General features: G+C 59.5%; 1 protein-coding gene across 4 annotated transcripts in view; it reads left to right on the forward strand.

Annotated features, from left to right (window-relative positions):
- Positions 1-24,659, forward strand: part of L1CAM (L1 cell adhesion molecule) — a 25,915-nt gene extending 1,256 nt beyond the window's left edge. Inside the window, exons 2-30 of one of the 4 annotated variants that reach the window (XM_046672610.1) lie at positions 17-91; positions 1,007-1,096; positions 9,206-9,395; positions 12,817-12,922; positions 13,154-13,356; positions 14,403-14,525; positions 14,629-14,799; positions 15,106-15,217; positions 15,347-15,531; positions 15,706-15,837; positions 15,976-16,119; positions 16,786-16,897; positions 17,018-17,184; positions 17,296-17,452; positions 17,668-17,792; positions 17,954-18,064; positions 18,298-18,495; positions 18,730-18,800; positions 18,991-19,213; positions 19,644-19,759; positions 19,987-20,188; positions 20,283-20,405; positions 20,524-20,697; positions 20,796-20,915; positions 21,043-21,198; positions 21,736-21,870; positions 22,252-22,324; positions 22,434-22,445; positions 23,246-24,659. In XM_046672610.1, coding sequence (XP_046528566.1) covers positions 9,320-9,395; positions 12,817-12,922; positions 13,154-13,356; positions 14,403-14,525; positions 14,629-14,799; positions 15,106-15,217; positions 15,347-15,531; positions 15,706-15,837; positions 15,976-16,119; positions 16,786-16,897; positions 17,018-17,184; positions 17,296-17,452; positions 17,668-17,792; positions 17,954-18,064; positions 18,298-18,495; positions 18,730-18,800; positions 18,991-19,213; positions 19,644-19,759; positions 19,987-20,188; positions 20,283-20,405; positions 20,524-20,697; positions 20,796-20,915; positions 21,043-21,198; positions 21,736-21,870; positions 22,252-22,324; positions 22,434-22,445; positions 23,246-23,477 — 3,759 coding nt within the window. In that variant the 5' untranslated portion in view covers positions 17-91; positions 1,007-1,096; positions 9,206-9,319 and the 3' untranslated portion in view covers positions 23,478-24,659. Of the gene's footprint in view, positions 1-16; positions 92-1,006; positions 1,097-9,205; positions 9,396-12,816; positions 12,923-13,153; positions 13,357-14,402; positions 14,526-14,628; positions 14,800-15,105; positions 15,218-15,346; positions 15,532-15,705; positions 15,838-15,975; positions 16,120-16,785; positions 16,898-17,017; positions 17,185-17,295; positions 17,453-17,667; positions 17,793-17,953; positions 18,065-18,297; positions 18,496-18,729; positions 18,801-18,990; positions 19,214-19,643; positions 19,760-19,986; positions 20,189-20,282; positions 20,406-20,523; positions 20,698-20,795; positions 20,916-21,042; positions 21,199-21,735; positions 21,871-22,251; positions 22,325-22,433; positions 22,446-23,245 lie in introns of those variants that run through there. The other 3 variants (XM_046672611.1, XM_046672609.1, XM_046672612.1) reach the window with 3 other exon arrangements.
- Positions 24,660-26,276: the final 1,617 nt, after the last annotated feature.

Below are 26,276 nucleotides of genomic sequence, written 5' to 3' on the forward strand. Positions count from 1 at the left end.
TCCCTCTTCTTTCCAGACCCCAGCCTGGACTCCCAGGGGCTCCCCTCCAAGCCTGCACCGGGACCAGGGTCTCCTCCCCACCAGACCCAGGGTGCGTCTCTAGCCTCAGTTTCTGCAGGCTCTTGTGACCAAGAAAGGGTACACTGAGTGAGGTCGCTTGGGCACCCACTGATGTGCGGCTATGCACATGGGTGTAGAATGTGGGTCCGTTAGGTAGGGGTGAGGGAGAGAGGGCCTCGCTGGCTCAGGGCCAGGGATTCTGGAAAGCAGGATGCTCAGGGCCTTGTCTTTTGCCGGTTGCCGAGTCTTCCTACCTCTGTTTGGTTATGGGAGGGGTCTACAATTCCTATTCCCCCTTCTTAGGGCAGATTTTTGGGGTCTTTTAGTTGGGAGGGGTTGAAAAGAGCACCTAGTACAACCTGCTGCCCCCTACAGGGTATCTGGCACCCTGCCCATCCCTGCCTGTCTCAGGGAGGCAGGCCCGGTGCCATCTGCCCACCCGAAGGAGTGGGGGCCTGGCACTCCCCTCCAAGTAGGTGCCCTGCTTCCAGTTAACTCCACCCAGAGGACAGCCCAGTGTCATCATTGCTGACTCACGTGGCCCAGATGGTGAATAAGCCAGTCAGCCTTTCTTCCTGTGAACCGCTGCTGAGCCCCATCTTTCTAGTTCCCTGCGGGGCGACTGGGGCGAGGGGCTGCCCGGGGTCTCCCGCCTCTTATCAGCTCCTTGCAGCAGGCGATGGGTCTCAGCGGGCCTCACTTCTCCCCTGCCACAGCACCCATGCAGCACCTGCACGTGCCCCCATGGGCTCCTGAGCCTTCGGGGGCTCTCGGCTGTCTCTGGCTACATGGCAGGTTCATGATCAGAGCTGAGACTGGGCCCCCCTCCCTGGTTCCTGGCCATTTCTCATTACTGCATCTTAGTCTCTCTTTCTCCGTGCTCATTTATGTCTATGTTTGTGCCATCCCCAAAGTAATACATCTTATTGTGGTACACTTGAAATAGATGGAAAAGAACAAAAGAAATTAAGGCTCGCTCGTGATCTGATCACCACGGGAGAAACGCGCTCAGCACACCCCAGCCTCAGTCTCCCAGGTTTGCAACAACCTCTCCCAAGAAGCTCTGCCCCAGTGCCCAGCCCCAGCCCCCTGCAGAGCTCTGAGTGGGTGTGAAGCACCCTGAAGTGGCAGGGTCCCTCCCTGCGCAGTACTGAGCTGCTCCCTGCCCCGGAGCCCGGGCTTGCGGGCGGGTGGTTATTCACTGGGCAGCTGCTCCCTGCCAGGGGCCTGCTTTGGCCAGGCTCAGGGCTGCCCCTGGAAAAGCCAGTGACAAACCGGACCAATGCTGTCTTTGTCCTCAGGGGGTGCGGATTGGTTTTCTTTTTTCCTTTGTGACTATCTGAAGGGAAAAGGGAGGCAAGGAGTGAGGAAGGGCCTTGTCTGAGGCCAACTCCGGCGGGCAGGGGTGCTCCAGCTGCACCCCATCAGCCTCTTTCGGCCGCAGGCACAGGTGCCTTCCATGGCACGCACTTGAGCCAGACCAGCTGTGATGGAGGAAGCAGCACCGTGTGCCATACCTGCTATTCCCCAGCCCAGTGACTTGAGACACTCAGTCTCTCCCCTGCTTTGAGTCTCAGCCCTCTTGGCTATCACATGAGGGCACGGATTCCTTCATCTCCAAGGTCCCTTTCAAGGCAAACAGTCCGTGGTGCCACTCTAAATGGCCGCAACTGGAAAGAATGTCTCAGGGCACTCTTCGGGGCAGTGAGAGCCATGTGGCCTTGCAGAGTGGCCCAGCCAGGCCACGCCAGTAATGGCCTGCAGCTCCTGGCCAGCCTCCAGGAGAGCCAGGGTGAAGGTGTGATGGAAGCTTTTCCCGGACCCCCTTTGTGGGCAAAAGGTTTCAAGGGCTCTGGGGTGAGGAGGGGAATGGGTTCCCAGGGTGCCCTGGGGGAGAATGGAGTAGATGTGGGGTCCTATGCATACGTTGGCCAAGATGGGCATCCCAGCCAACACCCTGCTCCCCCGGCCCCTCTGTGATTCAGACAATGGGGGAGGCAGGGGGCTGAATTCCCTTTCTAGAGTCCCAAGCCACCTGTTGTCTTTGCCCTGCTCCTTCCTCCCATGATGAGAAGGCTGGGTGTAGGTCCCTGGGTGGGGCCATCTGGAATGGGCCCTCAGCAGGCCCTGCCCCCTAGTTTTTCTCTCTCTTGCTTCCTCTGCCCTGCTCCTTGTCAGCCGTCCACCTCTCCGTGCCCCTCCATGCCATTACCTTTCCCCTCTCTGCTCACTTGGAGTCTCACTGTGGGGATGCCCCACTCCCCTCCTGCCTCTACCTGCCCCACCCCTCCCTGTAGGTGCCCTGGCGTCCGTCTCTCTGCTTTTGTTTATCTTCTCTCCCTGCTCCTCTCCCCTCCCATCCTCCCACCTCTCCCCTGCCCCAATCTTCACTGCCCTGAGCTTGGCCCTGAGCTCAGCATGGGGGCGACCACTCTGCTGCCCTGAGTGGCAGCCACCCAGCACATGTCCACTGGGTTCCACCCAGACCTCCTGTGGGGGCCTTGTCTGACCTGGGGGGTGGACAGGGGGCACCTAGTGGCCACTAGCCAGAGGACTGGGAGGCGGGCAGTTAGCAAGGCCAGCTGCCTTCTTCCTAGATATCCACAGGCTCTTTCTGGCTCCCTAAGGCTGTGGGCACTGTGGGCTGAGAGAGGGAGGAGCGAGGCGGGGTGGGGAGTTCCTCTGCAGGGGGAGGGGCTGGGCTGCTGGGCTTTCCAGAAGCTTTTCTTTGTCCAGTGCCCCCCAAGGCCTCAGGAGCTTGCCTTTGCAACCCCAGGTCACGAAGCTGCAGAGGGAGCACCCAGCCAGTCCTGCCACTTGGCAGCTCATGCCCATCTCTGGCCCTAAACCCGCAGGGACAGCTGTGTTGGCCTCGGATTGGGTGGAGCAGGAGGGCGGCCTTCCGAGCCTGTCCATCTTGATGTCAGTCTGAGGATGGAGCTTGAAGGGAGGGGATGGTCCCCAAAAGCTCCCTCCCCTAGGCTCTCCATCTAGAGCATTCAGAGCTAGGCAGATTGGGAGAGGGCAGCTAGGTCTGGAGGTTTGCATGGGGCGGCTTTGGGCCTGTGGGTGTGCGTGGCTTCCAGTATGCCTCTTTGCATGTGTGGGGACCATATATCTGGTTGTGTGTGTGCATCTGTGTGTGTGTGTGTGTGTGTGTGTGTGTGTGTGTGTGCGCGCGTGCGCGCGCGCACATGAGAGAGCATGCACACACATCCTCCTGTGCCCACCTGGGTCCCCTCGTATGCCCCGACTGGGCTTGTGCTGGGAAAGGGCGGGGCTGATGGTGGTGTCCTCAGAGGCTGGCACTCTTCGCTGCGTGACCTGGGGCTTCCCATTGAGGGGGTGCCCTCTGGCCCCTCCCCTGGCCGCCTGTGTTCATGCCTTAGGAATGCTGAGGTCCTGGGGACGACAGAGCCTCCATTGTCTGCCCCCGGGCTTCCTGTGCCCCCTCTGCCCTTTAACCTTTTGGGAGTGGAGAGCTCCAAGGGGACTGGAGGGGCCTGGCAGTGTCTGAGCCGTTTCCAGGCGCCCTTGCCCACCCCCGCCTTGGGCCAGGTGTCCCGGGCCTGAGGGGTCTGAGCAGCAAGCTCCGAGGCGTGGAGCCAGCACCTCTTGCTGCAGGCCAGGCCCCTCTCGCCTCTCCCTTTGCTTGGTACCTTCCCTGCACTGCCTGCCTGCTTTGCAGCCTCCTCTCGCCTCGGGGCCCGGAGGCAGGCCCTGCTAGCCCATAAGAACAGGATGTATGTTGCCCCCTCTGGCCTGGCCCCGAAATCCCCCTCTAACACCGGGTTCATTTCTCAGGTCGGGGGTTTCTGAGAATCCTGTCCAGAGCTGATGGGAGGACTCTGAGGGCGTGGAGGGGGATGTAGCCTTTAGACCATGGCCATCGGTTTCCCCCACTGTGTGTGGGAAACTTGGCTGTAGCACTGGCAGTTTAGTGGGCTGGGAGGCCTGAGTCTTGGCCCCTGCTCCACTGTACCTCAGTTTCCCCTTCTGCACGGGAAGGGAGGCAGCACTGTCCCTGAGCCTTGACTGGAGAGAGGGACCCTCCAGGTAGCAGAGGCCTCTTTGTGAGGCGCCCTGGGGCCTTTGGCTTCAAGAAAGGGGTCAGAGCAGCCCGAGGCTCTGGATAGCAGAGGAGGTGACCAAGAAACCCAGGTTGTCCATCAGCTGAACAGGGAAAGGAACATACCTTTTCTTGGATGGAGGCCTTGGATGGGGGTTTGTGTAAAGCCCAGGGCTGAGGGAGGGGATCGCTCCTGCTCTCTGCTGAGGTGTCATATGGGTCACACCCTACTTCCGTGTGGCCTCCTCCCAAGATTGCCCTCCCTGCTCCCTGCATTTGCCTGCCATCTGCCTAGCAAATAGGCCCTTCCCCAGGGGGAGGACGGCTTGGAAACCATCTTTGTCCAGGACCCTGGCCCCAGGAACACGAACAGGCATGTATGTTGGGGTGCCTGAGTCCCTGAGAGGTGAGCTGACCCGTAGAATAATCTTTGGAGGCTTTGGGAGCCTCCACCCCATCTAGAACCCCACCCCTGCTGAGCGTCAGTGCCAGCTCTGTGACCTTGGACATGGTGCTGTGGTTCTCTGAGCCTCAGTTTCCTCATCTGTAAAATGAGGATAATGATAGTGTCTCCTTCCCCGGGGTTATTTTAAGGATTAAATAAGTGATGTGTGTAAAACTGCTTAGAAGAGCCCCTGGCATGTGCTAAGTGCTATCCGTGAATTTATTTAATAACGTGGGGAAGCTGACTGAGATGGGGGGCAGGGGGAGATGGGGATGGGGGAGAAAGACTGTCTGTCCCGGCTGGTGAGAGCCCCCTTCCGTCCCTGGTGGAGACCGTTCTCCCACAAAGGGTAAACCTCTGTCCCACCCCTTCCTCCTCCTTTAAGGAGAATGGTCTATTACAGGTGAGCTGTCGTTGCCGTGGAGACCGCAGCCTTGAGGGGGCTGAGGGCGCACTCTTCGGGGGGCCCTTAGGGAGGGGTGAGGTGGGGATGAAGCGGCAGTCCTTTAAGACTTCCCGGCCCCCAGGTCCCTGTGGGGGCTCCCACCCAGCAGCCTCCTTTATGTATTATCTAAATAACCCATTAGGCTGCGGCAAGCTTTCCTCTTGGCTTCCCCCATCTCTGCCAGCGGAGGGAGCCGGGCTCCATCTCCATGGAAACCCGCCAGCCACAGCCTGCGGGGGAGGGCCACGAGGAGCCTTAAAGAACACAGTGCATGGGATGTAGGTGACACCCATACCCTCATATACACACTGACAGGCCCAAAGGCCCCCACCAGCCTGAGGAGGCAGCCCAGGCATGGGAGCCCCTATGTACCCCCTAGGACTACAAGTCCGCGCACCCGGCACCCACAATGACCATCTCACACAGCTGGGGCACTGAGCTCCCATCCTTGCCCCTGCTTGGGCCTCCCAGGGCATGGGGCGCTGCCCTGCTGTTACTTCTCCCTCTGGCAGGTGCATCTCTATCAGACAGGAGGGGCAGAGACGACCCCAGGCAGGACCTGAGAGCTGGCCTGGCATGTGTGCCATGAACAAATTCAGGGCACCCTTGGAGGTTCCCAGAGTGTGCATGTGTGTCTGTATGTGTGTATGTGTTCAGAGAGGAAAGCAGCCACCCCGGGACTCAGCCTGACTCCGTGACCACCAAAGCCCCAGAGAGCAGAAGGGAGGACTCCCCCGGGGACTCAGGGGCACAGTGGGGCCAGGGTGTGCTCGGAGGCGGGGCTCCTCTGGGGTCCCATGGAGCCCCTCCCCGCAGGCTCCAGTGGGCCTTACCTGGTCCACCTTGGTGCCTGCCACACCCTTTCTCCCTGCCTGCCCAGCGTGCTGTGTGAGGCCCCAGGGGAGGAGCAGCCTGCCTTTGTTGTGCACACCCCCAGCACAGCGGTGGGTATGCTCAGTCAGTGCCCATGTGCCCGTGCACACAGACATTCACTGTTGTTCCTGTGGATGCATGGGCACCTCCCCGCAGCCAGCCGGCTGCTCAATCCACGGTACCAGCAATCTTGGAAGGATCTACTGGGGTCTTCTAGGTGCTTCTCCTTCCCCTGCCCGTGGGGGCTCCCACCTGCTCCCTGAGGGCCAGCTAGCGGTGGCTCATTCATCTTGTCTTACAACTACCCCCTTGGCCCCATGCCACAAGTGGCCAGAGACCTGCCGCTCTGTCTCTTGTCACTGTCCTGTGTTTTGTTTGTCTTTCTGGTCCTGTCGCACAGCTTCTCCTCTCTCTGTGTTTCTCTCTGCCCCGCCTCTCAGTCCAGCCTGACCTCCGAGCCCAAGAAGCCCCCTCCTGTGACTCAGGCCCATCTCCCCTCCTCCTGCCCCGCCTCTTGCCTGGCACACCCCCAAGGGCCAAGGACTCTGCAGAGGCACTGCTAGGCCCGTACGCATGCCTGTGCGTGAGCACACACACACCCTCACTCTTTTCGCTTTTTTGGCCATTTCTTATCGGTGCTCTCTGCGGCTGTGTCTCACCCTTTGTACTCCTCTTTCCTCTCCTCTTCCTTTCCCCACTGCCTGAGTCTCTCTTTCTAGATTTCTCTGTCTTGGTTACCGTGGCGGTCCAGTGTCTGTCTTTGTCTCCCGTTCCCTGCCCCACTTCTCAGCCTCTCCTGCTCCCTCCTACCTCTTTCTCACCCTGTCTGTCACCCTTCACTCTTTCCCAGCCTGCCCCGCCTTCGCAGACGTGGCCTTGGCTCCATCTGTACACCAGCTTGTGGAGCACTCCCCCCTTCCCCTGCCCCTGGAGGTGCTGATGGGCCGGGGCGGGGGGGGGGGGGGGGGGCTGGGGGGTGCCTGCTGCGCTGACAACCTGAGCTGCTTGCTCTGTAATTGCCTGAGGAACGGTGAGAGATCAGAGACTCAGCGGCACTGGGAGAGGGGGAGGCAGAGCCCCCTCCCAGCTGTCAGGGGCCTCTCAACCTTCTGGCTCCTGCCTGTCTCTAAGTGCCCGGGAAAGTGGTGAGCTGGGTGGCAAACACCCAGGAGACTAAACGAGGCCGGATGTGAGACTGTGGGGCATTGAGATGGGCCAGAGTGTGGGAACCAGTGGGCTGGAGCTATCGTAGTTCCCCTGCGTTTACACGCGGGGTACACATGCCAAACCCCATTCTGGGAGCCTAGATTTGGAGGACAAATGGAGGAGCTGGCATGACAGCCGTCACCGTTCCGGCAAATGGAGCACTCGGGCTTCCTGGCATACAGGAAGGTTCTTTGAGCTTCTCCTTGCTCGTTTCTCTCCCCTCCCCCTCCTAAGACCAGAGCTCTCAAAGCTCCCAAGGCTGCTGTTTGATTGCCTGCCCTCTGATCTGAGTCTCATACTGCTTCCTACAGGCCTTGAAGTTGAGGCCAAGGCCACCTAGAGCCCACCCCGCTTGCGCTGGCTTTGTAGGGGAAGGTGGGGGCGGGACAGGTCTGCTGTTGCTCCTCCCTTCTGGGCCCCAGCTCAGCTCTTGCAAGTTGGAGGTTGGCCATGTGTTCTCCACTTCCTACCCTATGGGTCGTTCTCTTGGCCTTCAGCCCATCCACATTGACCCACTTTGGTGCTTCTCCACCTCCCCCTCCAGTTTTGAGTGAGGGAGTTTGAGAGCTCCAAGCTGACTGCTATTTGCTTGTCACTTGCCGTCCATTTTCCCTGCCCAGTCCCCAGGCAATCTGCCACATTCACCACTCTTCTCAGGTCACCTTACACAAAACCACTTTGTGGCTCCTGGTTGCCTCCTGACAGAGTCGAGATGCCTTAGCACGGCCTTCCAGGCCTCCCCAACCACCCCTCCAGCATTCTCGATGAGGCTTAGTCCCTTCTGATAAGGTCCTGTCTGGGCCCAGGATGCCCGGTACAGACTTGGTGAGGGCATCCTGACCAGGGCTCCAGCCTCTAAGCTCAGTCACCCAGCAGCCTGCTCTTGCCTCTCCTGCACTTTCACCACTAGCCTCTTTCTCACACCCCTTCCTGTTTGGAGTCAAAGCTGTCTGTCTTCTTCAGAGTCTGTTTCCTCTTCTAGTCATTGGCAGAGAAGCCTCCAGTCTTCAGGGCTCCTTGCATACAGGTGGAATATGGGCATGGCTGGTGTCACTTGAGCTTGGGGTGGACACATCTAGCAGTTAAGCCCTGAAGACTTAAAAAAAGACCCAGAAGCTGGGTCTGCCAGACACTCGAGAGGTGTCAGAAACACTGTCCCAGAGCTTTCCCTGACCCTGGCCTGGAGCATCTGGAAGGGGGAAGGCCCCCTGGGGGCCTGAGAGACAGCAGAAAGGTGCTTTCCTCCTTCCCTCCCGCCAGCCACTTCTTGAGGACAGGCTTCCTTCCCCCTTCTTTCTTCTTTTTCCTCAACCTGTTCTGTGAAATGTAGCCTTCTTGGGCCCTTTTCCTCCCATCCCTGTTCCCACTTCCCAAGGCCCCATGCCCTCCGCCAGCATTTTAGGCCTAAACAGCACCCAGGGATCAGTGTTGGCTCTGAAACTCACAGCAGCAAGACTGCAACAAGAGTTCTCTACATATGTGTGTATGCCTGCTTGTGTGTGCACACAGACAGCAAACATGAGGATTCATCCCCCACAGATACAGACAGACACACAAGAAGAGGCACAGAGTCCTGTGTGCATACACGGCCAGCAGACCCATGTATTGATTCCCCAGACACACCCACGCATGAGTGCACGTCCCTCGCAGAGAAGACACACAAATGAGCTGCATGCACACACAGAGTCATATAAATACTGATGTGCTTATTTGGCTACGTGCAGATCTAAATCCACATTCATGCCCACAGGCACCTGCTTGTTGGCACATCAAATCACACATGGGGATGGCATGCACGGAGCGGCCTGTAGCATGCCCAGGGGAGCTGATTGGGGCAACAAGTTGATGCTGGAGAGGCAGCTGGTGGGGAAGGCACAGACAGAGTAGGAAGGGAATGAAAGGCATCCTGGAGGCCCAGCTAGTGCAAAGTGTCTTCCAGGTTTCTCCCTCCAAGGTGGGGGGAGGGAAGGATGGGGGAGCGGGCCAGCTGGGGGCGCGGCTGGGGGCGGGGCCAGGAGCCCGGCTCTCCCAGATGTTAGTCACTAACATCGGTCCGTTCTCTATTCTCTCTTCCCACACCCTTCCCTTCCCTCCTCCCCTCTCCTAGTGCCCCCACCCCTGACTCCTGCCCCAAGCAGCCCACCAGCCCCCTTCCCTCCGGTGATAGCCTGAGCCAACCCGGCCGGCTGTGCCGCGCCGAGCTGCCGGCACCGCCGGGAAGATGGCCATGGCGCTACGGTACTTGTGGCCTCTCCTCCTGTGCAGCCCCTGCCTGCTCATCCAGATCCCCGAGGAATGTGAGTAGCTGGAAGGAGCCTCAGCACCTCCCTCCACCGCCGCGCTGGGCTCCTCTTTATCTTCTGCCTTCTCATCTCCCGGTTCCGGACACTCACCCATTCACGCCTCCTTCCCTGGGTGCAGAGTGAGCAGGAGGTACCCAGGACGTTGGGTACCTCTGAAGAGAAAGACGGGGTGGAAGAGATGGGGTGTGTCAGCACCACGGACAGGGAAAAGAGGCGTGGGCGGGCTCGTGCGATTTCAGCACCACGGACAGTGGGCGTGACGCTGGTCCGACCTCTGTCCTCTCCCTCGGCCCGCCCCCGCCCCCTTCCTCCCGCAGGGGTGTGGCGAGCAGGAGAATGGGGCAGTCCCCAGTCCTCAGCTAGCTTGTGCAAAGGCCTGGACTCAATTCTTTCTTCCACTTTTGACCTGCATAATCCCACCTTAGGCCCTTGGTAGTCCTATCTGTGAACTGAGACAGGAAAAGACACCTTGCAGAGACCTAGCAGCCTTCTGGATCCTTATGATTTGATGTGTAGTTATTTGGTGGGGCTGGAGGGGTGGAGCTGCTGGAGCATTATGTTTGTAGGGGGTCACGGGTAGGTGTGTGGGTGTTGGGGAGTGTGGCTGGAGGGTTGTGACTGAACATGAGCATTTGTGTTTGCTTGTGAGTTGGACAAACTGTATATTTGTGTGTGTGGTTGTGATTGACTGAGTGGGTATTCCTGAGTGATTTTGATTTCCCGTGTGGATAAGTTTGTGAGTCACTGTAGTTGTTACTTAGTGGTCAGGTTTGTGGAGGTCCCCGACTGAGCATTTGGTTATAATGAGTAGTGTGTGCATATGAGTGGGGCCACATGTGAGTACCTGTTTGTGTGGGGGTGGGGGTGTTACTGTGATAGTGTCTTCTCCTGAGTGTGAGCAGGAGATATAAACACACTGCTGTAAGTGGCTGTTGAGCTTGTGTCCGGGACATTTCATAGGGTAGCATTTGTGTATCTTGAGCCTGCTCCTTGGTAGCTCCAATCTCTTCCCCCCTCACCTTGCCACCATTGTCCCTGAGCCTAGATCTGGAAGAAGCCACTGTCATTGAGAGACCAGCTGGGGGCTGGGGATGGGGAAGACTGTTCATGCCAGGAATGGGACAGGGACTGAGGGAGGCGGGCTTGGAAGGCACCTGGCATTGGGAGGGCAGTGAGTGTTTGGAGGAGGCGGAGAGGGGCTGATGGGACAAAAGTTGGGGTCGCCCTATAGATGTGCACACTGAGGTCCATGCAGTCATGCCTACACAGACTCCCTCAACTACAGATGTACGTGGATGTGCGTATGGGTAGATGCAGATAAGCCACCTGTATCCATCCAAGCACAGAAATACATAAGGGGCAGAGATCCCAAGGGGACATACAGGAGGCACACAGACACACACAAGTGATGGGTTTAGACACAAAGGAACACAGTGAGCCACACAGATACGGAGGTGGGTATACAATACAAAATTATACACTGAATGCAAGCGTGCACACATACAGCCTTCAGATGTATTCTGGCAAGGCATACCCGTATGCAGACACGCTGGCAGACACTCACAGGCATACTCCAGTGTCCCCCGTGGCACCCACACACATGCCCGGACTCACACACGTGTGCTTGTCCTCCTTCCCCCTCTGTCTCCTCTCAGTTGCTTTTCAGGTCTCACCCTGGGCATCAGCCTGCCCTGATGCCACACAGGCTGGGCCGTCTGGCCAGGTGTGTCTGTGTGGAGGGCCAGGGAGACTAGGGAGAAAGGCAGGAGTGAGGAGAAAGGAGCTGGCTGCCCTGGGCACTGGCTGACCCTTTTATCGATCCAGTACAACATGGCGGGTGGCCTAGTGCCTCCCTGGTGCAACCTGTCCTCCTGCTCGGGCTCTCTCCCTTTCTGGCCACTCCAGGCCCCTTTGTCTCTTTTGCTTTCTCTACCCAGTCGATTTTCCCCATCCTGTCATCCCTGTCGCTGTCTCTTGCTCTTGGGCTGCCTGCACTGGCCCCTCCCAAGCTCAGGGCTCCCTCTGCAGTGTCCCCAGGGAGCCCCCTTCTCTCTCCTGGGGACCCTTACACTGAGGTCTTCTGCAGAGGCAGAGCTTTCAGAGGCAATCCACTGCTCGCCTCCCCTTCTTCTCTCCCCTCCTCACGGCCACCCTGGCCGGTGCCAGGCTGAGTCCTGCGGCAGGGGCAGTGGCTCTGGGAGGAAGGAGGGGGAGAAAATGAAGGCTGGCGCCAGCCCTGCAAGCAATGAGAACGCAGATGCAGTGAGGCCTTTGGGAGGGTTTTGCAGGGAGGGGGCAGCTGGGCTCTGAAGGCTGGGCCTAGGTAATTGAAAACACTGAGCTCTGCTAATTGGATTAGGAGGGAAGCAGGCTGAAGCAGGGGAGGGTGCCCTGGCTGCGGGCTGTCTGCCTCCTAGCCGTCTGAGGCATCCTGGGTGAGGTGGGGGGCAGTTCTGCAGGCCCTGCCAGGTGGGTGCCAGAGTGTGTCCAAAAGGCACTCCTTGTTAAAGGCACGGACTTCTCTCTCCCTGCCCACTAGAGCCGTGGCCTGGCTCCCCTGGACATTGCCCCAGCCTGGGATGGGTGATCCAGGCTCTGTCTTGTCCTTCTGGGTCTTGACCTGCCACAACTCCAGCCTGGCATGTGCCCCCGTGTTACCCGGCCATAGCCTCCTCTCCCGCATTCCCCTTTCCCAGGGGTCTGCACATGCTTACTTCTTCCCATGCATCAGGCCCCCTGCTGGGGCTTCGTGTCAGCATTTCTCTCCACTCTCTCCCTTGCTGCCTGGATTTCTCAGATGAAGGACACCATGGTAAGTTAGGGGGCGAAGGGAGTGTTTCCCAGAAGGCCCGAGGGAGAGGGAAAGAGGGGTGCTCAGCTTCCCTGTGTGCCGTGTGCCCTACGTGGGTTGTCGTCTTTTCTGGCTCTTGGGTCCTTGTCCCGCCGTCACAGCCTGTCCCTCTCTCACACCTGTGTGGGCCATCTTTGTTCTATCTCTGCCCTGGCCTGGCTTGTCTCGCTCTTCTCGCCGTTTCTCTCTGATGCTCTGTCCTCTCTGGGCCCCTCTCCCTGTGAGGAGTTTGTTGTTCCTGGTTTCCGTGTCTTTGGCTTTTGTTGTGTCTCATTTCTTTGTCTCTCTCTGGCAGGCATCTTTCTTGGTAACTTTTGTTGCTGTCTTCTCTCTGTTCTCTTTCTACATTTGTGCCATGTCCCTCTCTCTCCCTCTTTTCACGTCCCACATGCCTGTGGCTGAGCTAGTTGGTCTTTCCAGCTTGTTCTTCCTCTTCCCCCATCCCCATGGCCAGGGGGCCTCTAAGGGCCCTAGACCCTGCTTCCTTCATGATGGGACAGGGGTTGAGGCCATAAGACCAGCCAGACACCATCCTTACCACCACTCTCCCCATCCTGTCCCCAGTGATGGAGCCACCTGTCATCACGGAACAGTCTCCACGGCGCCTGGTTGTCTTCCCCACAGACGACATCAGCCTCAAGTGTGAGGCCAGTGGCAAACCCGAAGTGGAGTGAGTGGCCTTCACCCTCTAAGCCCTGTTGTTGACAGCTGACCTCGGCCACCAGCCCTCATGCCTCCTAGGGCCTCCCAACTTCTGGACCCAGATGCCCCAGATCCCCCCCATCACCCTTGGTCCTGGCCCTGTCCCAGCCTGTCCCCCGGGGCCCCTTGTCTCCGGCCTGTTCCAGCCCCTGTCCCGAGTTCCAGGGACTCCGGCCTCTGAGCCCTTTCCTGCCCACAGGTTCCGCTGGACTCATGATGGCGTTCACTTCAAACCCAAGGAGGAACTGGGTGTGACCGTGCACCAGGAGCCCCACTCTGGCTCCTTCACCATCACGGGCAACAACAGCAACTTTGCCCAGAGGTTCCAGGGCACCTATCGCTGCTTTGCCAGCAATAAGCTTGGCACCGCCATGTCCCACGAGATCCAGCTCATGGCCGAGGGTGCGAGGCGCTGCAGGGACCAGGGAGGGCCTGGGGCACATGAGAGGGTCCCTGAACAGGTCTCAGGGAGCTCATGTGGGAGTTCAGGCTGGGAGCCACGCTCTCTCAGCTGGTTGTTTAGAGTGCCGAGGGGACAGGGTGCCCTGCCAGCCTTCAGCCACCTTCCCCCTACCCTGTTTCTTTCCCCACTGTGTTTCTGCTCGTCTTATCTCCCCTTCTGTGTCTTCTTCTCTGTGCTTTGCGCCCCCTTGGCCTTGGAGCCTGCCACATGGTGGATGCTTGTGGGCTCCGGCATGTTGACCAACAAGGCTGGCGGATTGATTCTCTGCCTGCTTTGCCTCTCCCTCTGGCCTGCCCTGTCTCTGTCTGAGTCATTGCCTGGGCTTGGGCTTCTATCTCCTCTCCATCTCCGCATTGCCATTTCCTTCTCCACCACTTTTGGGGCATCTCTCTCCACCTCCCCCATGGCTGTGTTTCCTCTTCCCTCTGCTTTCTCCTCTTCCCTCCTGCTTCCATACCTCCACCTCTGACCTGGCCTCTCCAGCTCCCTCCTTCCTGCTCTCCAGCTCTGTCTCTGTTTTTATCTGTGTCGCCCTTTCCCTGGGGTTTTCCCTCTGCATTCCATCCTCCCTGAGCTTTCTGCCTCCCGAGCACGCTCCTCTCCCCTCTCCGCCCCTCCGGTTACCTTGGGAACCGTTGCCATGGTTTCTGTGTCAGGATGATGGAAGGGTCTGTGACTCCCGCATCCCTCTACAGCTCCCCTCCCCCACTGCTGCACCTCAGCCTTCCCCCCACCCTTCTTCATCCCGTCCTCAGGGGTGGGAGCTGAGAATTGTGGTGGATTAACCCTCCACAGCCATCTCACCTCCTCCCCGTCCTCTCCTCTGTGTGGAGTGCCCGTCTCCACCTTGAGCCCAGAAAGGACCCAGAGTCTCTTCCTCCCTTTATGTGAACTACCTCATGGCCTGGACATCCCTCCTCCTTTTCCCTGCCTTGGCCTGTAGGAGACTTGGGACTCACTGTGCCAGCCTCTCTGTCCGTTCTAGGTGCCCCAAAGTGGCCAAAGGAAACAGTGAAACCTGTTGAGGTGGAGGAAGGGGAGTCGGTGATTCTGCCTTGCCACCCTCCACCCAGTGCAGAGCCTCTTCGGATCTACTGGATGAACAGCAGTGGGTGCCCGCGCGGGGCTGCTGCCTGGTGTAGGGGTGTCAGTGGGTGTGTCTTCCTGGATGGGGGTCCTGACCTCTGCCTCCTTGCACCCCACCCCCACAGAGATCTTGCACATCAAACAGGATGAGCGGGTAACAATGGGCCAGAACGGCAACCTCTACTTTGCCAATGTGCTCACCTCGGACAACCACTCAGACTACATCTGCAACGCCCACTTCCCTGGCACCCGGACCATCATTCAAAAGGAACCCATTGACCTCCGAGTCAAGGCCAGTGAGTCCCAAAGGCTCTGATACACCCCCCCAAACACACACACACTCCTCTCTCACCCTCAGGCATCACACATGGCCCATCTCATAGCTCAGACAACCTTGGTCTTCCTCGAGGACGGCTTGGCTCCCACATCAACCCTGCCCAGATCTTTTCCCAGGTGTCAAGAGCAGAGATGGGGCCCTCCCTTTGACAGAGAAGGAAACTGAGGCCCCAGGGGCTCTCTGGTGTGTCCAGAGTCGCCCAGCCTGGTAGCGTCCTGGGTGGAGGGAGGAGTGGACCGCGCACCCACCCCCATTCTCCTCACAGCCAACAGCATGATCAGCAGGAAGCCGCGCCTGCTCTTCCCCACCAACTCCAGCAGCCACCTGGTGGCCTTGCAGGGACAGCCATTGATCCTGGAGTGCATTGCCGAGGGCTTGTGAGTCTGGGCGCCCTAGGTGGGGCCGGGATGGGGCGGGGCCTCTGCCGTGGAGCAGGGCTGAGCGGCCTTGTCCTCTCTCCCCTCTTCTCTCCTCCCTTATCCTTCTTGCACCGTGGCCCTGGGCAGTCCCACGCCCACCATCAAGTGGCTGCGCCCAAGTGGCCCCATGCCATCCGACCGAGTCACCTACCAGAACCACAACAAGACCCTGCAGCTGCTGAATGTGGGCGAGGAGGATGACGGCGAGTATCGCTGCTTGGCTGAGAACTCGCTGGGCAGTGACCGGCATGCCTACTATGTCACTGTGGAGGGTATGGTGCCCCTGCCTGGCATGACCCCCCCATGCCATTGCCTCAGCTCCCCAGAATGACCTCTGGGGATGGTGGTCTGTGATGCCCACTGTCACAGGGGCGGGTGGGCTCTGGCCCAGGGACAAGAGCTGGCTGCAGGCTGCGGGCTCAGGGCAGCTCTCCCCTTCCTTGCAGCTGCCCCGTACTGGCTGCAAAAGCCCCAGAGCCATTTGTATGGGCCAGGAGAGACCGTCCGCCTGGACTGCCAGGTGCAGGGCAGGCCCCAACCAGAGGTCACCTGGAGAATCAATGGGATCCCCGTGGAGGGTGAGAGGGCCTTGGGCAGGGGCAGGGAGCATGGGGGGCCCTGGAGACTGTGGGAGATGGAGAGAAGTATGAGGAGGGGCCTTGGCGAGCCTCACTGCCCTGCCCCGGGCCCGTGGGGCCCACCTGCTGCACACACAGAGCTGGCCAAGGACCAGAAGTACCGGATCCAGCGTGGAGCCCTGATCCTGAGCAACGTACAGCCCAGTGACACGATGGTGACCCAGTGTGAAGCCCGCAACCGGCACGGGGTCCTGCTGGCCAATGCCTACATCTATGTCGTCCGTGAGTGCCAGCCAGCTTGGCCTGCCTGCCATCTCCTCCTTGCCTCGTAGCCCCGGGTCTGTCCCTGTAGCCCTTCAGGCAAGGCCACCAGACCAACTCAGCCAGCAGCTGGTTTGTCTGCCGCGGCTGTCCTTCTCCTTGCTGGGACCCTGCACCCAACTCTCGCCTATCCTCACAACAGTGGGGCTCAGGGGTGGGCGTGGAGGAAGGGCAGGGTCTTGTCACCACTTACAGATGAAGAAGCAGCCTCAGAGAGTGGTCGGGCCCACCACGTGTCACTGAATGGAGGCTCACCCTGGAGCCTTGGGAAAGACGGGCTGGGCCAGAAGGGCTTCTGGGAAGAGGTAGACTGTCAGTGGGGCCTCGAATAATTAGTAAAACTTGAGTGGCTGGGACGGGAGGCACATTGGAGGCAGAGGGGACACTGTGGCTGAAGGCAGAGAGAGGCTCAGCCTGGGCGGGGCCAGAGCTGGGCACGAGGAAGCAAGATGGACAGGGCTCTTGGGGGCCTGAAAATGCCCGGTGCAGTCAGTGGCAGCTTCCAAAGTCTGTGAGCCCTCCTGGGAGAGGCTGCTCTGCCGAGCCCTGCGTCTGCCCCCCAATGCCCCATGGGCTCTCTCCTGGCCCTGAGTCCTGCCCTGTCGCCCATGACTACTCCTCCCCCAGAGCTACCAGCCAAGATCCTGACCCCAGACAACGAGACGTACATGGCAGTTGAGGGCAGCACTGCCTACCTTCTGTGCAAGGCCTTTGGAGCACCTGTGCCCAGCGTCCAGTGGTGAGTGCCCCCTGCCCCAGCAGGGGGCAACCTCTAAGCCATCTTCTGGCCCAGGGAGCTGGGGAGGGCAGGAGAGCCCAGCCTGCGGGGATCTGAGGCAGGCCACCCTGCTCGCACTAGGCTGGACAAGGAAGGAAAGACCGTGCTGCAGGACGAGCGCTTCTTCCCTTATACCAACGGGACCCTGGGCATCCGAGACCTCCAAGCCAACGACACTGGACACTACTTCTGCCAGGCTGCCAATGACCAAAATAACGTGACCATTGTGGCTAACCTGCAGGTCAAAGGTCAGATGAATCCCTTACTCCCACTGATGTAATCAGCAGTGCCTCCAGGATGGGGAGTCAGGGTCTCTGGAGGACACCAGAGTGACCCTCCCTTCCCATCGTTGCCCTCAGATGCCACTCAGATCACGCAGGGGCCCCGGAGTGCAATCGAGAAGAAAGGTTCAAGAGTGACATTCACGTGCCAGGCCTCCTTTGACCCCTCCTTGGAGCACAGCATCACCTGGCGTGGGGATGGTCACAACCTCCAGGAGCTTGGTGACAGTGACAAGTGCGGCCCCAGCCCCAACCTGGGTTTGGTGGAAGGGGGCAGAGTGGGAAAAGCAGAATGTCCAGACCTCCTAGCCTCATCCATGGAGGAGCCCCCCTACTTTGAGAGGGAATGTTCTGGCAGGAGAGGAAAAGGAGGAGAGCAGAGCGCAGATGGCAGGAAGTGGTGCATGTGCTGGGAGCAGAAGGACAAACATGCCCCCCCGCCCCCTCCAGGTACATCATAGAGGATGGGCGCCTGGTCATCCACAGCCTGGACTACAGCGACCAGGGCAACTACAGCTGTGTGGCTGGCACCAAGCTGGATGTGGTGGAGAGCAGGGCAGAGCTCCTGGTGGTGGGTGAGTCCTAGGATGGTATCGGGCTCAAGGCCTGAAGGTATGGGCGGCACAGGCCTCCGGGCACAGGAGCCCAGGCTCACACTGCAGGGTCCTTTCGAGCTGGAGGTGGGGGGTGGCCAGCTCGAGAGTGGGCCAGAGAATCCCCCCTCCATGGCCCTCAGGGAGCCCCGGGCCGGTGCCGCAGCTGGAGCTGTCTGATCATCACTTGCTGAAGCAGAGCCAGGTGCGCCTGTCTTGGAGCCCCGCCGATGACCACAACGCCCCCATCGAGAGTAAGAGGCCTGAACGTGGCGCACCCACCTCCTCCACCGCCACCCCTGCTAGTCCTCCCTCCCGCGGGTCTGCCTCTGCCCAGGGCCGGGGCTCCGTGGCCGCCCACCTCACCTGGGCATGCACCTGTGTTCTTGGGCTCACGGTTCCTCAAGGAGAGCAGACCTGTACCCCCATTGCCCCTCCCTGACATGCCACACACTGGTGACTCCATTGCCGGTGCACTCCTTTGCAGAGTATGACATTGAATTTGAGGACAAGGAGATGGCGCCTGAGAAATGGTACAGTCTGGGCAAGGTGCCAGGGAACCAGACCTCCGCCACCCTCAAGCTGTCACCCTATGTCCACTATACCTTTCGAGTCACTGCCATCAACAAATACGGCCCTGGGGAGCCCAGCCCGGCCTCCGAGACTGTGGTCACACCTGAGGCAGGTGAGCCACCTGGGAGGGGGCCTCAGACACCAGGGCCCCAGGCTGTGCAAGGAGGGCCTGAAGGGGTGACCGTGCCCAGCTCCTCTGCTTCCAGGTTATAGCAGAAGAGAGTTCCCTCAGGGCTGCTGGCTCCTGGCTTCCAGGGCCAGAATGGGCCATTCCTTCCTTGGTGCTCAGCCTTCATCGCCTCAGCAGGAGCCCACAGTGTTGATGTGTTGACACATTACTTTCCAGCCCCGGAAAAGAACCCTGTGGACGTGAAGGGGGAAGGGAACGAGACCAACAACATGGTCGTCACTTGGAAGGTGAGGGGCCCGGGGCTGAGCTTGCCCCTGGACATCAGGCCAGGAACCAGGGGCTCACTGCTCCCCCTGGCTGTGCTAGGGACCAGAGGGTGACTGGGGACGTAAGGCTGGTCGGGGCTGGGCTGGGCAGCTGGTCACAGGAGGGGGGTGCTCTTGGCTGACCAGTGTCTCTTCTGCTCACCCCCTCCAGCCGCTCAAGTGGATGGACTGGAATGCCCCCCAGGTTCAGTACCGCGTGCAGTGGCGCCCTCAGGGGACGCGGGGGACCTGGCAGGAACAGATCGTGAGCGACCCCTTCCTGGTAGTGTCCAACACGTCCACTTTTGTGCCCTATGAGATCAAGGTCCAGGCCGTCAACAGCCAGGGCAAGGGCCCTGAGCCTCCGATCACCATTGGCTACTCTGGGGAAGACTGTGAGTGTGTGGAGCCCCTGAGCGCCCAGCCCCGCCCTCTCAGTGCATTTCCTAGGAGTAAAAATATTTTCTTACATAACCAAAGTGCCATTATGAAAGTCCAGAAACTTACCATTGATACAATACATTTATCTAGTCGGCAGCCGATATTCCAGTTATATCAAAGGAAAGAAGCGGGACAATAAGACCCATGCCAGGTCTTTCCTTTCCTTGAATCTGGAACGTTAGCAGATGTTAATTTTGATCACCTGGTCAAGGTCTTTGCCGGTTCCTCCTCCGTGTAGTTACTGTTTTCTCCCTTGCAACTAATAAACAGTCTGCAGGGAGAGACCCTGAGACCAGGCAGCCGCCCTGCTCATCAGACTGCCTGCCCCCATCTGGGCTGGCCTGAGTGCTGCAGGCCCTCACCCATGTCACCTGCTATTTGCAGACCCCCAGGCAAGCCCTGAGCTGGAAGGCATCAAGATCCTCAACTCAAGCACTGTGCTGGTCAGGTGGTGGCCTGTGGACCCAGCCCTGGTCAAGGGCCACCTCCGAGGATACAATGTAAGGGTCCAAGGCATAGGGGCTGGGTGGGAGGGTGTCGCTGGAGTGAGGTGTGAGGTCACCAGGAGTGACAGGATTGGGAGTGGGCCTCTGCCACCTGCTAGCCGCTCTCCCACAAGTCCTTGGGTTGGGAGGAAAGGGTCACCGTTGAGGGCAGTGGGGAGCATGCACCCAGGGGTCACTGCTGGACGCCTTCTGCCCCTACTGGGTCTCCTGTACCCCTGCAGGTGACGTACTGGTGGGAGGGCAGTCAGAGGAAGCACAGCAAGAGGCACGTCCACAAAGGCCACATGGTGGTGCCCGCCAACGCCACCAGTGCCATCCTCGGGGGCCTGCGGCCTTACAGCTTCTACCATCTGGAGGTCCAGGCCTTTAATGGCCGAGGTCTGGGGCCTGCGAGCGAGATGACCTTCCACACCCCAGAAGGAGGTGAGCCTTGCATCCCGTGCTGCTTTCCTCTGCCTTCTTCCCCACCCCAGGGGTGGGCCAGGGTGAGGACCTGCTGCTCGTCTCTGCCCCACAGTGCCCGGCCACCCTGAAGCGCTGCACCTGGAGTGCCAGTCAAACACCAGCCTGCTGCTGCACTGGCAGCCCCCACTCAGCCACAACGGCGTGCTCACTGGCTACGTGCTCTCCTACCACCCTCGTACGTGTATCCTGGGCCCAGAGTGCCAGCCCAGCCCAGCCCAGCCAGGAGGTGGAGGGGAGCAGGGTGGGGTGGGCAGAGCTGGCAACCAAAGCCAACTCCCCACCTGCCCTCGCAGTGGACAATGGGGGCAAGGAGCAGTTGTCCTTTGACCTTCCGGACCCTGAGCTGCGTTCGCACAACCTGAGCAACCTCAGCCCCCAACTGCGGTACCGCTTCCAGCTGCAGGCCACCACGAAGGAGGGCCCTGGCGAGGCCATCGTGCGGGAAGGAGGCACCATGGCCCTAGCTGGTGAGCTGGGGGATGTTAGAGGCCTCGTCAGGCAGGCAGGCCCAGGAGGGTAGGCCTCGGGCTGCCTCGAGGTCCCACACCCTCCTCTTGCTCCCCAGGAAACCGAAGTTTTGGCAACATCTCGGCCATGGCTGGCGAGAATTATAGCGTGGTCTCCTGGGTGCCCAGGGAGGGCCGATGCAACTTCGGGTTCCAGATCTGGTTCAAAGCCTTGGGGGGTGAGCACAAAAGAGGCCCCTGGGGCAGGGGGAAGGGGGGCTCTGGGCCCAGAGGGGCTGGGGGTGGTGTGGAACCAGGGTGCTTCCTGGCACCCCCGCTCAGGCCTGCTGCCCCTCACGCCCACAGATGAGAAGATGGGCGCTCGTCTCACACCGCAGTCCGTCAGCTACAACCAGAGCTCCTACACACAGTGGGACCTGCAGCCCGACACCCACTACGAGATCCACCTGCTCAAGGAGACAGTGCTCCTGCACCAGATGGCTGTGAAGACCAATGGCACCAGTGAGGCCCTGGGGGCCCACTCTTGGCTACCAGGGAGCCATAAGCACCGCCCAGTTAGCTGCCCCTGGTCCCCAGCATGGCCACCACCGCCCCAGGCCCCATGCCACAGCTCCTCTCTCCACTTCCCAGAATTTGGGTGCCCTTCGGCCCATGATGGGGAAGTCCAGGCCCTAGAAATGGCCCCTTCCGGTATCCTTCTGTTTTAACTGTTTCCAGTCCAGTCATTTTCGCACGAGGCCCTTCTTCCTGCCCCTGCCCCCTGCCCCCCAGGGGGTCCCCCCGTGTCAATTACAAGCATTGCCTCAGCCCCAGATCATTACTCCCCCCCGGGCCCTCTAGTGTCTGCGGGGCTGGCCCTCACCCTGCCCCTGCCCAGTCTCAGGGGACAGAGGGCTTGTGAAAGGATGAAGCCAGCGGCTCTGAGTGAGGCCCGTACACAAGGCCGTGAGCCTGGGGCATGGGCTTTGGTTGGGTGCTGTGGCCCCCAGGGGCCCTTGAGTCTCACCCAGGCTCTGTCTTCTCTGGTCTCCCGCTCAGGCCATGTGAGACTCCCTCCTGCCGGCTTCACCACCGAGGGCTGGTTCATCGGCTTCGTGAGCGCTGCTGTCCTCCTGCTCCTCGTCTTGCTCATCCTCTGCTTCATCAAGCGCAGCAAGGGTGGCAAGTATTCAGGTAACCCCAACCCCAGGGCTCAGGTGCAGGGGCAGAGCTGAGGGGAGAGGGGAGCCCAGGGCCACTCTTCATCCCTTCTACGTGTCCTCCTCAGTACCCGAGCCCCTGGCAGGATGGCATGGGCATGTTGGGGACAGGCAGGGGGCCCAGAGGGAGCTTCTGTGCAGACCGGCGGCAAACGGCAGCCAGGCCCATGTTGGGGGAATGGTATACCCTTGAAGGCATCTTGGCTTCTGAGAGCTGCTGAGGCCGAGAGCTAGGGGCGCTTGGAGCACAGAGGGAGAGCCACCCCCAGGTCCCCCACCTGGGGATGGGCCCAAGTGTCCAGGGACAGGCTGAGGGGGCAGGAGAGAAAGCTGGGCCCTCTTTGTGTGTCTCCAGTGAAGGATAAAGAGGACACCCAGGTGGACTCTGAAGCCCGGCCAATGAAGGACGAGACCTTTGGCGAGTACAGGTGAGCTGGGGGTAGGAGTGGTGCAGGCGGCCGCCTAGCACCAGCCTCGCTGTCTGTCATGTCTGACCCTGTCTCTCTCTCTCTCCTCTGTGCTGCCGGTTGATATCAGGTCCTTGGAGAGGTAAGGCAGGGTTGGTGGGAAGATACTATCAGACCCCAATGGCCGGGACCCTCCTGTGGACAGTGTGTGCCTGGGAGTGCCATAGGTCCCCACTTACCAGGGCTCCTTGCTTCCCCAGCTCCCTGGCCTGACAGCTCCCTGTTTTACTTATTCATTACTTTTTTTTTTCTGGTGAGGAAGATTGGTCCTGAGCCAACATCTGTGCCAATCTTCCTCTATTTTGTATGTGGGACGCCACCACAGCATGGCATGATGAGTGGTGTGTAGGTCCACGCTTGGGATCTGAACCTGCGAACCCTGGGCCGCTGAAGTGGAGTGCATGAACTTAATCACTACACCACTGGGTGGCCCCATCAGCTCCCTGTTTTAGGGAGAAGCTAACACACCCCAACTCGCCCTTCCTTCATTGACACTCACCTTCTGGGCCTGCCTGTCACCTTCTCAGCTCCTCCTCTCTGGGCTCTGCTCTTGTCCAGCTCACCTATAAGCGAGGAGCCAGGCCCCTTGAGCCCCCCCAGGCTGAGTGCCCACTTGCTCCATCAGATCCCCCAGGATCCTAGGCATGCCCAAGCCTTTCTCCCCAGTGGTATGCCTGCTCCCTGCCCTCCCAGGTGTGTGTCAAGGATGAGGACCTCTTCCCCAAAGCATTCAGAGCACATGGAAGGCAGGTGGAACTTGGTGCTGGGGCTCTGCCCTGCCCCACCCCCCAGCCACGCCTCCTCCTTCAGGCCAGCACCTCCCAGCTCCTCCTGGGCTCTGCTGGGCAGCCTCCCACTCCCTCCCACCCTCTGTCCCTGCAGTGACAATGAGGAAAAGGCCTTTGGCAGCAGCCAGCCATCCCTCAACGGAGACATCAAGCCGCTGGGTAGTGACGACAGCCTAGCCGACTACGGGGGCAGCGTGGATGTCCAGTTCAATGAGGATGGCTCCTTTATTGGCCAGTACAGCGGCAAGAAGGAGAAGGAGGCGACAGGAGGCAATGACAGCTCAGGGGCCGCCTCCCCCATCAACCCCGCAGGGACCTTGGAGTAGCAGGATCCAGCCAGGCAAGGCCAGGCAGGGTGCAGCCCGGGCTGGGCCGCAGGGCAGTCAGGCCAAGACCCCCAAGGCTGAAGCCTGTGCTGGGTCCCTGACCTTGGAACTGAGGCTCCCCTCTCTCTCCACCAGGCCACAGCCTTGTCCTCTGGTCCTGGGCCCATGGGAAGCTTGAGTCGGGGGCCAGAGGAGAGGAGCTCACTGCCTCAGATTCCCTTCTGATTCCCCTGTCCTCACTTTATTGCCAAAACCCAGCTGCACCCCTTCTTGGGCACACACTGCTTTGCTCCAGCTCGGGGGCCAATCACCTACACATCAGGAGCCTTCAGGTGCTGCCTTGCCAGCCTTTGGGCAGAGAGAGGCCATGGTCAGGGGAGAGGAAATGCAGATGGCCCTAGAGGGGTCTCCCAGGTGCTGCCTGGTCAGGCTCCTCAGAACCAGGGTTGGCACCTCCATCCGCAGCCTGGCTGGGACTGGGGACAGAACTCGGTGTCCCCACCATCTGCTCCCTTTTCTTTGCCATCTCTGCTCCAACTGGGTGCAGAGGAGGCCATCTGGAGAGCCCAGAGTCCCCACCCGCCAGTATCACCCTCCATCAGCGCCACTCCTCCCACTGGCCACCCTACCCTGCGGCCACCTTTCAGGAGCTCCATACACATGCTGCCTTCGGTACCCGCCAGACGACATCCAGGTGGCCTCTGTCACTGCCGAGTGTAGGGCAGGCACATTTCCTCCCCACCGCGCGGGCCAGCCTCTCTCCTGGCTGCCACCATACCCCAGGACCCCTTAGCAACCCGCCCACCCCCAGTCTCACCAGTTCCCTTCCTCAGCCTCCCCTGCCCCCACCTAGGAATGTAAATACACCTTGACTTTGAGAGTTTGTCCCCGTGCCCTCTCCCTGTGTGCCGCTAGCGTGTAGGCAGATGTCTGAGTCTCTAGGTGGTTTCTAGGTTTTATAGCAATTAGCTTTGATGATCCCATCCCAGGAAAAATAAAAACAGACGAAAAAAAAAAGGAAAAAGGAAAGATTGGTTTTCCCATCTCTGCTGTGCTCCTGCCTGGCAGCCCCGGTCTCCCTGTACACCTTTGCTTGGTCTGTGGATGAGCCCTTTACAAAAAACAAAAATATATATATATGTACATAAATATCAGATTATAACAGGCAAATAAAAACCTGGAAACGAAGAGAAACTTGTCATTTTCCCGAACATGACTTCCCTGGCCATGTCCCACACTGCAGTAGGTGCTGGGGCCAACTTTCGAGGGAAGCCTTGGACCTCTCACTGGCCCTTCGCAGGCCTGCTTCCCCGGCACCCGAACCAGGAGTTGCACTCACCCTGCCAGGCCTCGCCCTCCACCCCCGTGCGCCTCGCTGCCCGCCCCTCTTGGAGACAGCTCTGGGCTCTCACCCTGGCTGGGCCCCTCATTCCCACAGCGGGGCGCATGAGAGGGCGTTGTGTGGCCGGGACCTACAAGTCCCAGAGCCCTTGGCCCAAAGTTTACTGGCCAGCACCCAGGAGCCTCTTCCCTGTCCCATGTGGCAAGCGGCCCGCAAGAGCCCGCCGGGCCCCCTGCTTCCACGCGCTGGTGGACTCATCTTCCCTGGGGTGCTCAGCCCTCGAAACCAGGAAAGCACACTTTACATGAATGACCACAAACCTCAAGTGGACCCCCAGGGATAGCCGCCCTGCCTTGGGAATTTCCCTGGTGAGGGTCCCGCACCCTTCCCCAGCCCCTGGCCATCACTGTCAGTGTGGCCTTTATTTCATCTTTGTGCCAGTAGAAAGCAGTAGAAGAGAATTTCTTCCCTGAGTTCCTGCTGTCAAATCCCTGCCGCCAGCCCCAGCCCCGAGCCCTCTGCCTGGCCCCGACCCCTGGGGGTGAGCCGCGGTCCATTGAAGTCAGCCCCTTTCCCCAGGCACCGGATCCCGCTCCTATGAGCCACGTGAGCCGTTCTGCTGCGTCTTCTTTCTCTTTTCTGTAGCTCTGATTTTCCTGTCCCTGTTGACGGGTCCTGTCAGCAGGCAAACGTGCTGTAACAGCTTCCATCCTTAAAACACTCACTCCTAACGCCACACACCCCTCCAGCTCTTGCCCCATTTATTTCTCTGCTCCGATTGACAATAACCCCCTCAAGACTTGTCTACACTGGTCTTCCTCGCTTAACCACCTATAGCGGTGGCTGCTTATTGTCCCCAGTAGCTGTCTTGTTCTTACATAACAATAGAATTTTGCTCGGCTGAAGATACATTTCCCATCCTTTGCACCTACATGGGGCCAGTGGACTGTGAGTGAAGGGGCAATGTCTGGGCTGTGCCCTTTAAGAAGCAGAGTGTGCCTTTCTCTGCCCTGCTCTATCTGCTCACCAGCAGGAACACAAGCGCCACGCTGGCCCGGGAGGGGCCATCATGGAATGGAATGGAAGCTGGCTGTTGAGGTTGGTAGAGCTGCAACACAAAAGGAGCCTGGAGTCCTGATGATATGGAGCTGCCACATCTGCCCTGGGCTACCTCCCTGGGTGTTAAGAAAATTAATAGACTGTGTTTTTTTTAGAGTAATTATAGGTTTACTGAAAAATTGAGCAGGGAGTAGAGTTCCCATATAGAGTCGCTCACTCAGTGCCCTCAGCAGTTTTCCCTGTTAACATCTTGCATTGCTGTGTGGCATTTGTTACAACAGATAAGCCAATAGTGATGCATTATCATTACCTAGAGTCCACAGCTTACATCACAGTTCACTCTTAGTGTATGTTCTATGGATTTGGACAAATGCGTAATGGTGCGGATCCACCTGCAC

Source organism: Equus quagga, chromosome 10 (assembly GCF_021613505.1).
Source record: "Equus quagga isolate Etosha38 chromosome 10, UCLA_HA_Equagga_1.0, whole genome shotgun sequence".
In the NCBI taxonomy this organism is placed as follows: domain Eukaryota; kingdom Metazoa; phylum Chordata; class Mammalia; order Perissodactyla; family Equidae; genus Equus; species Equus quagga.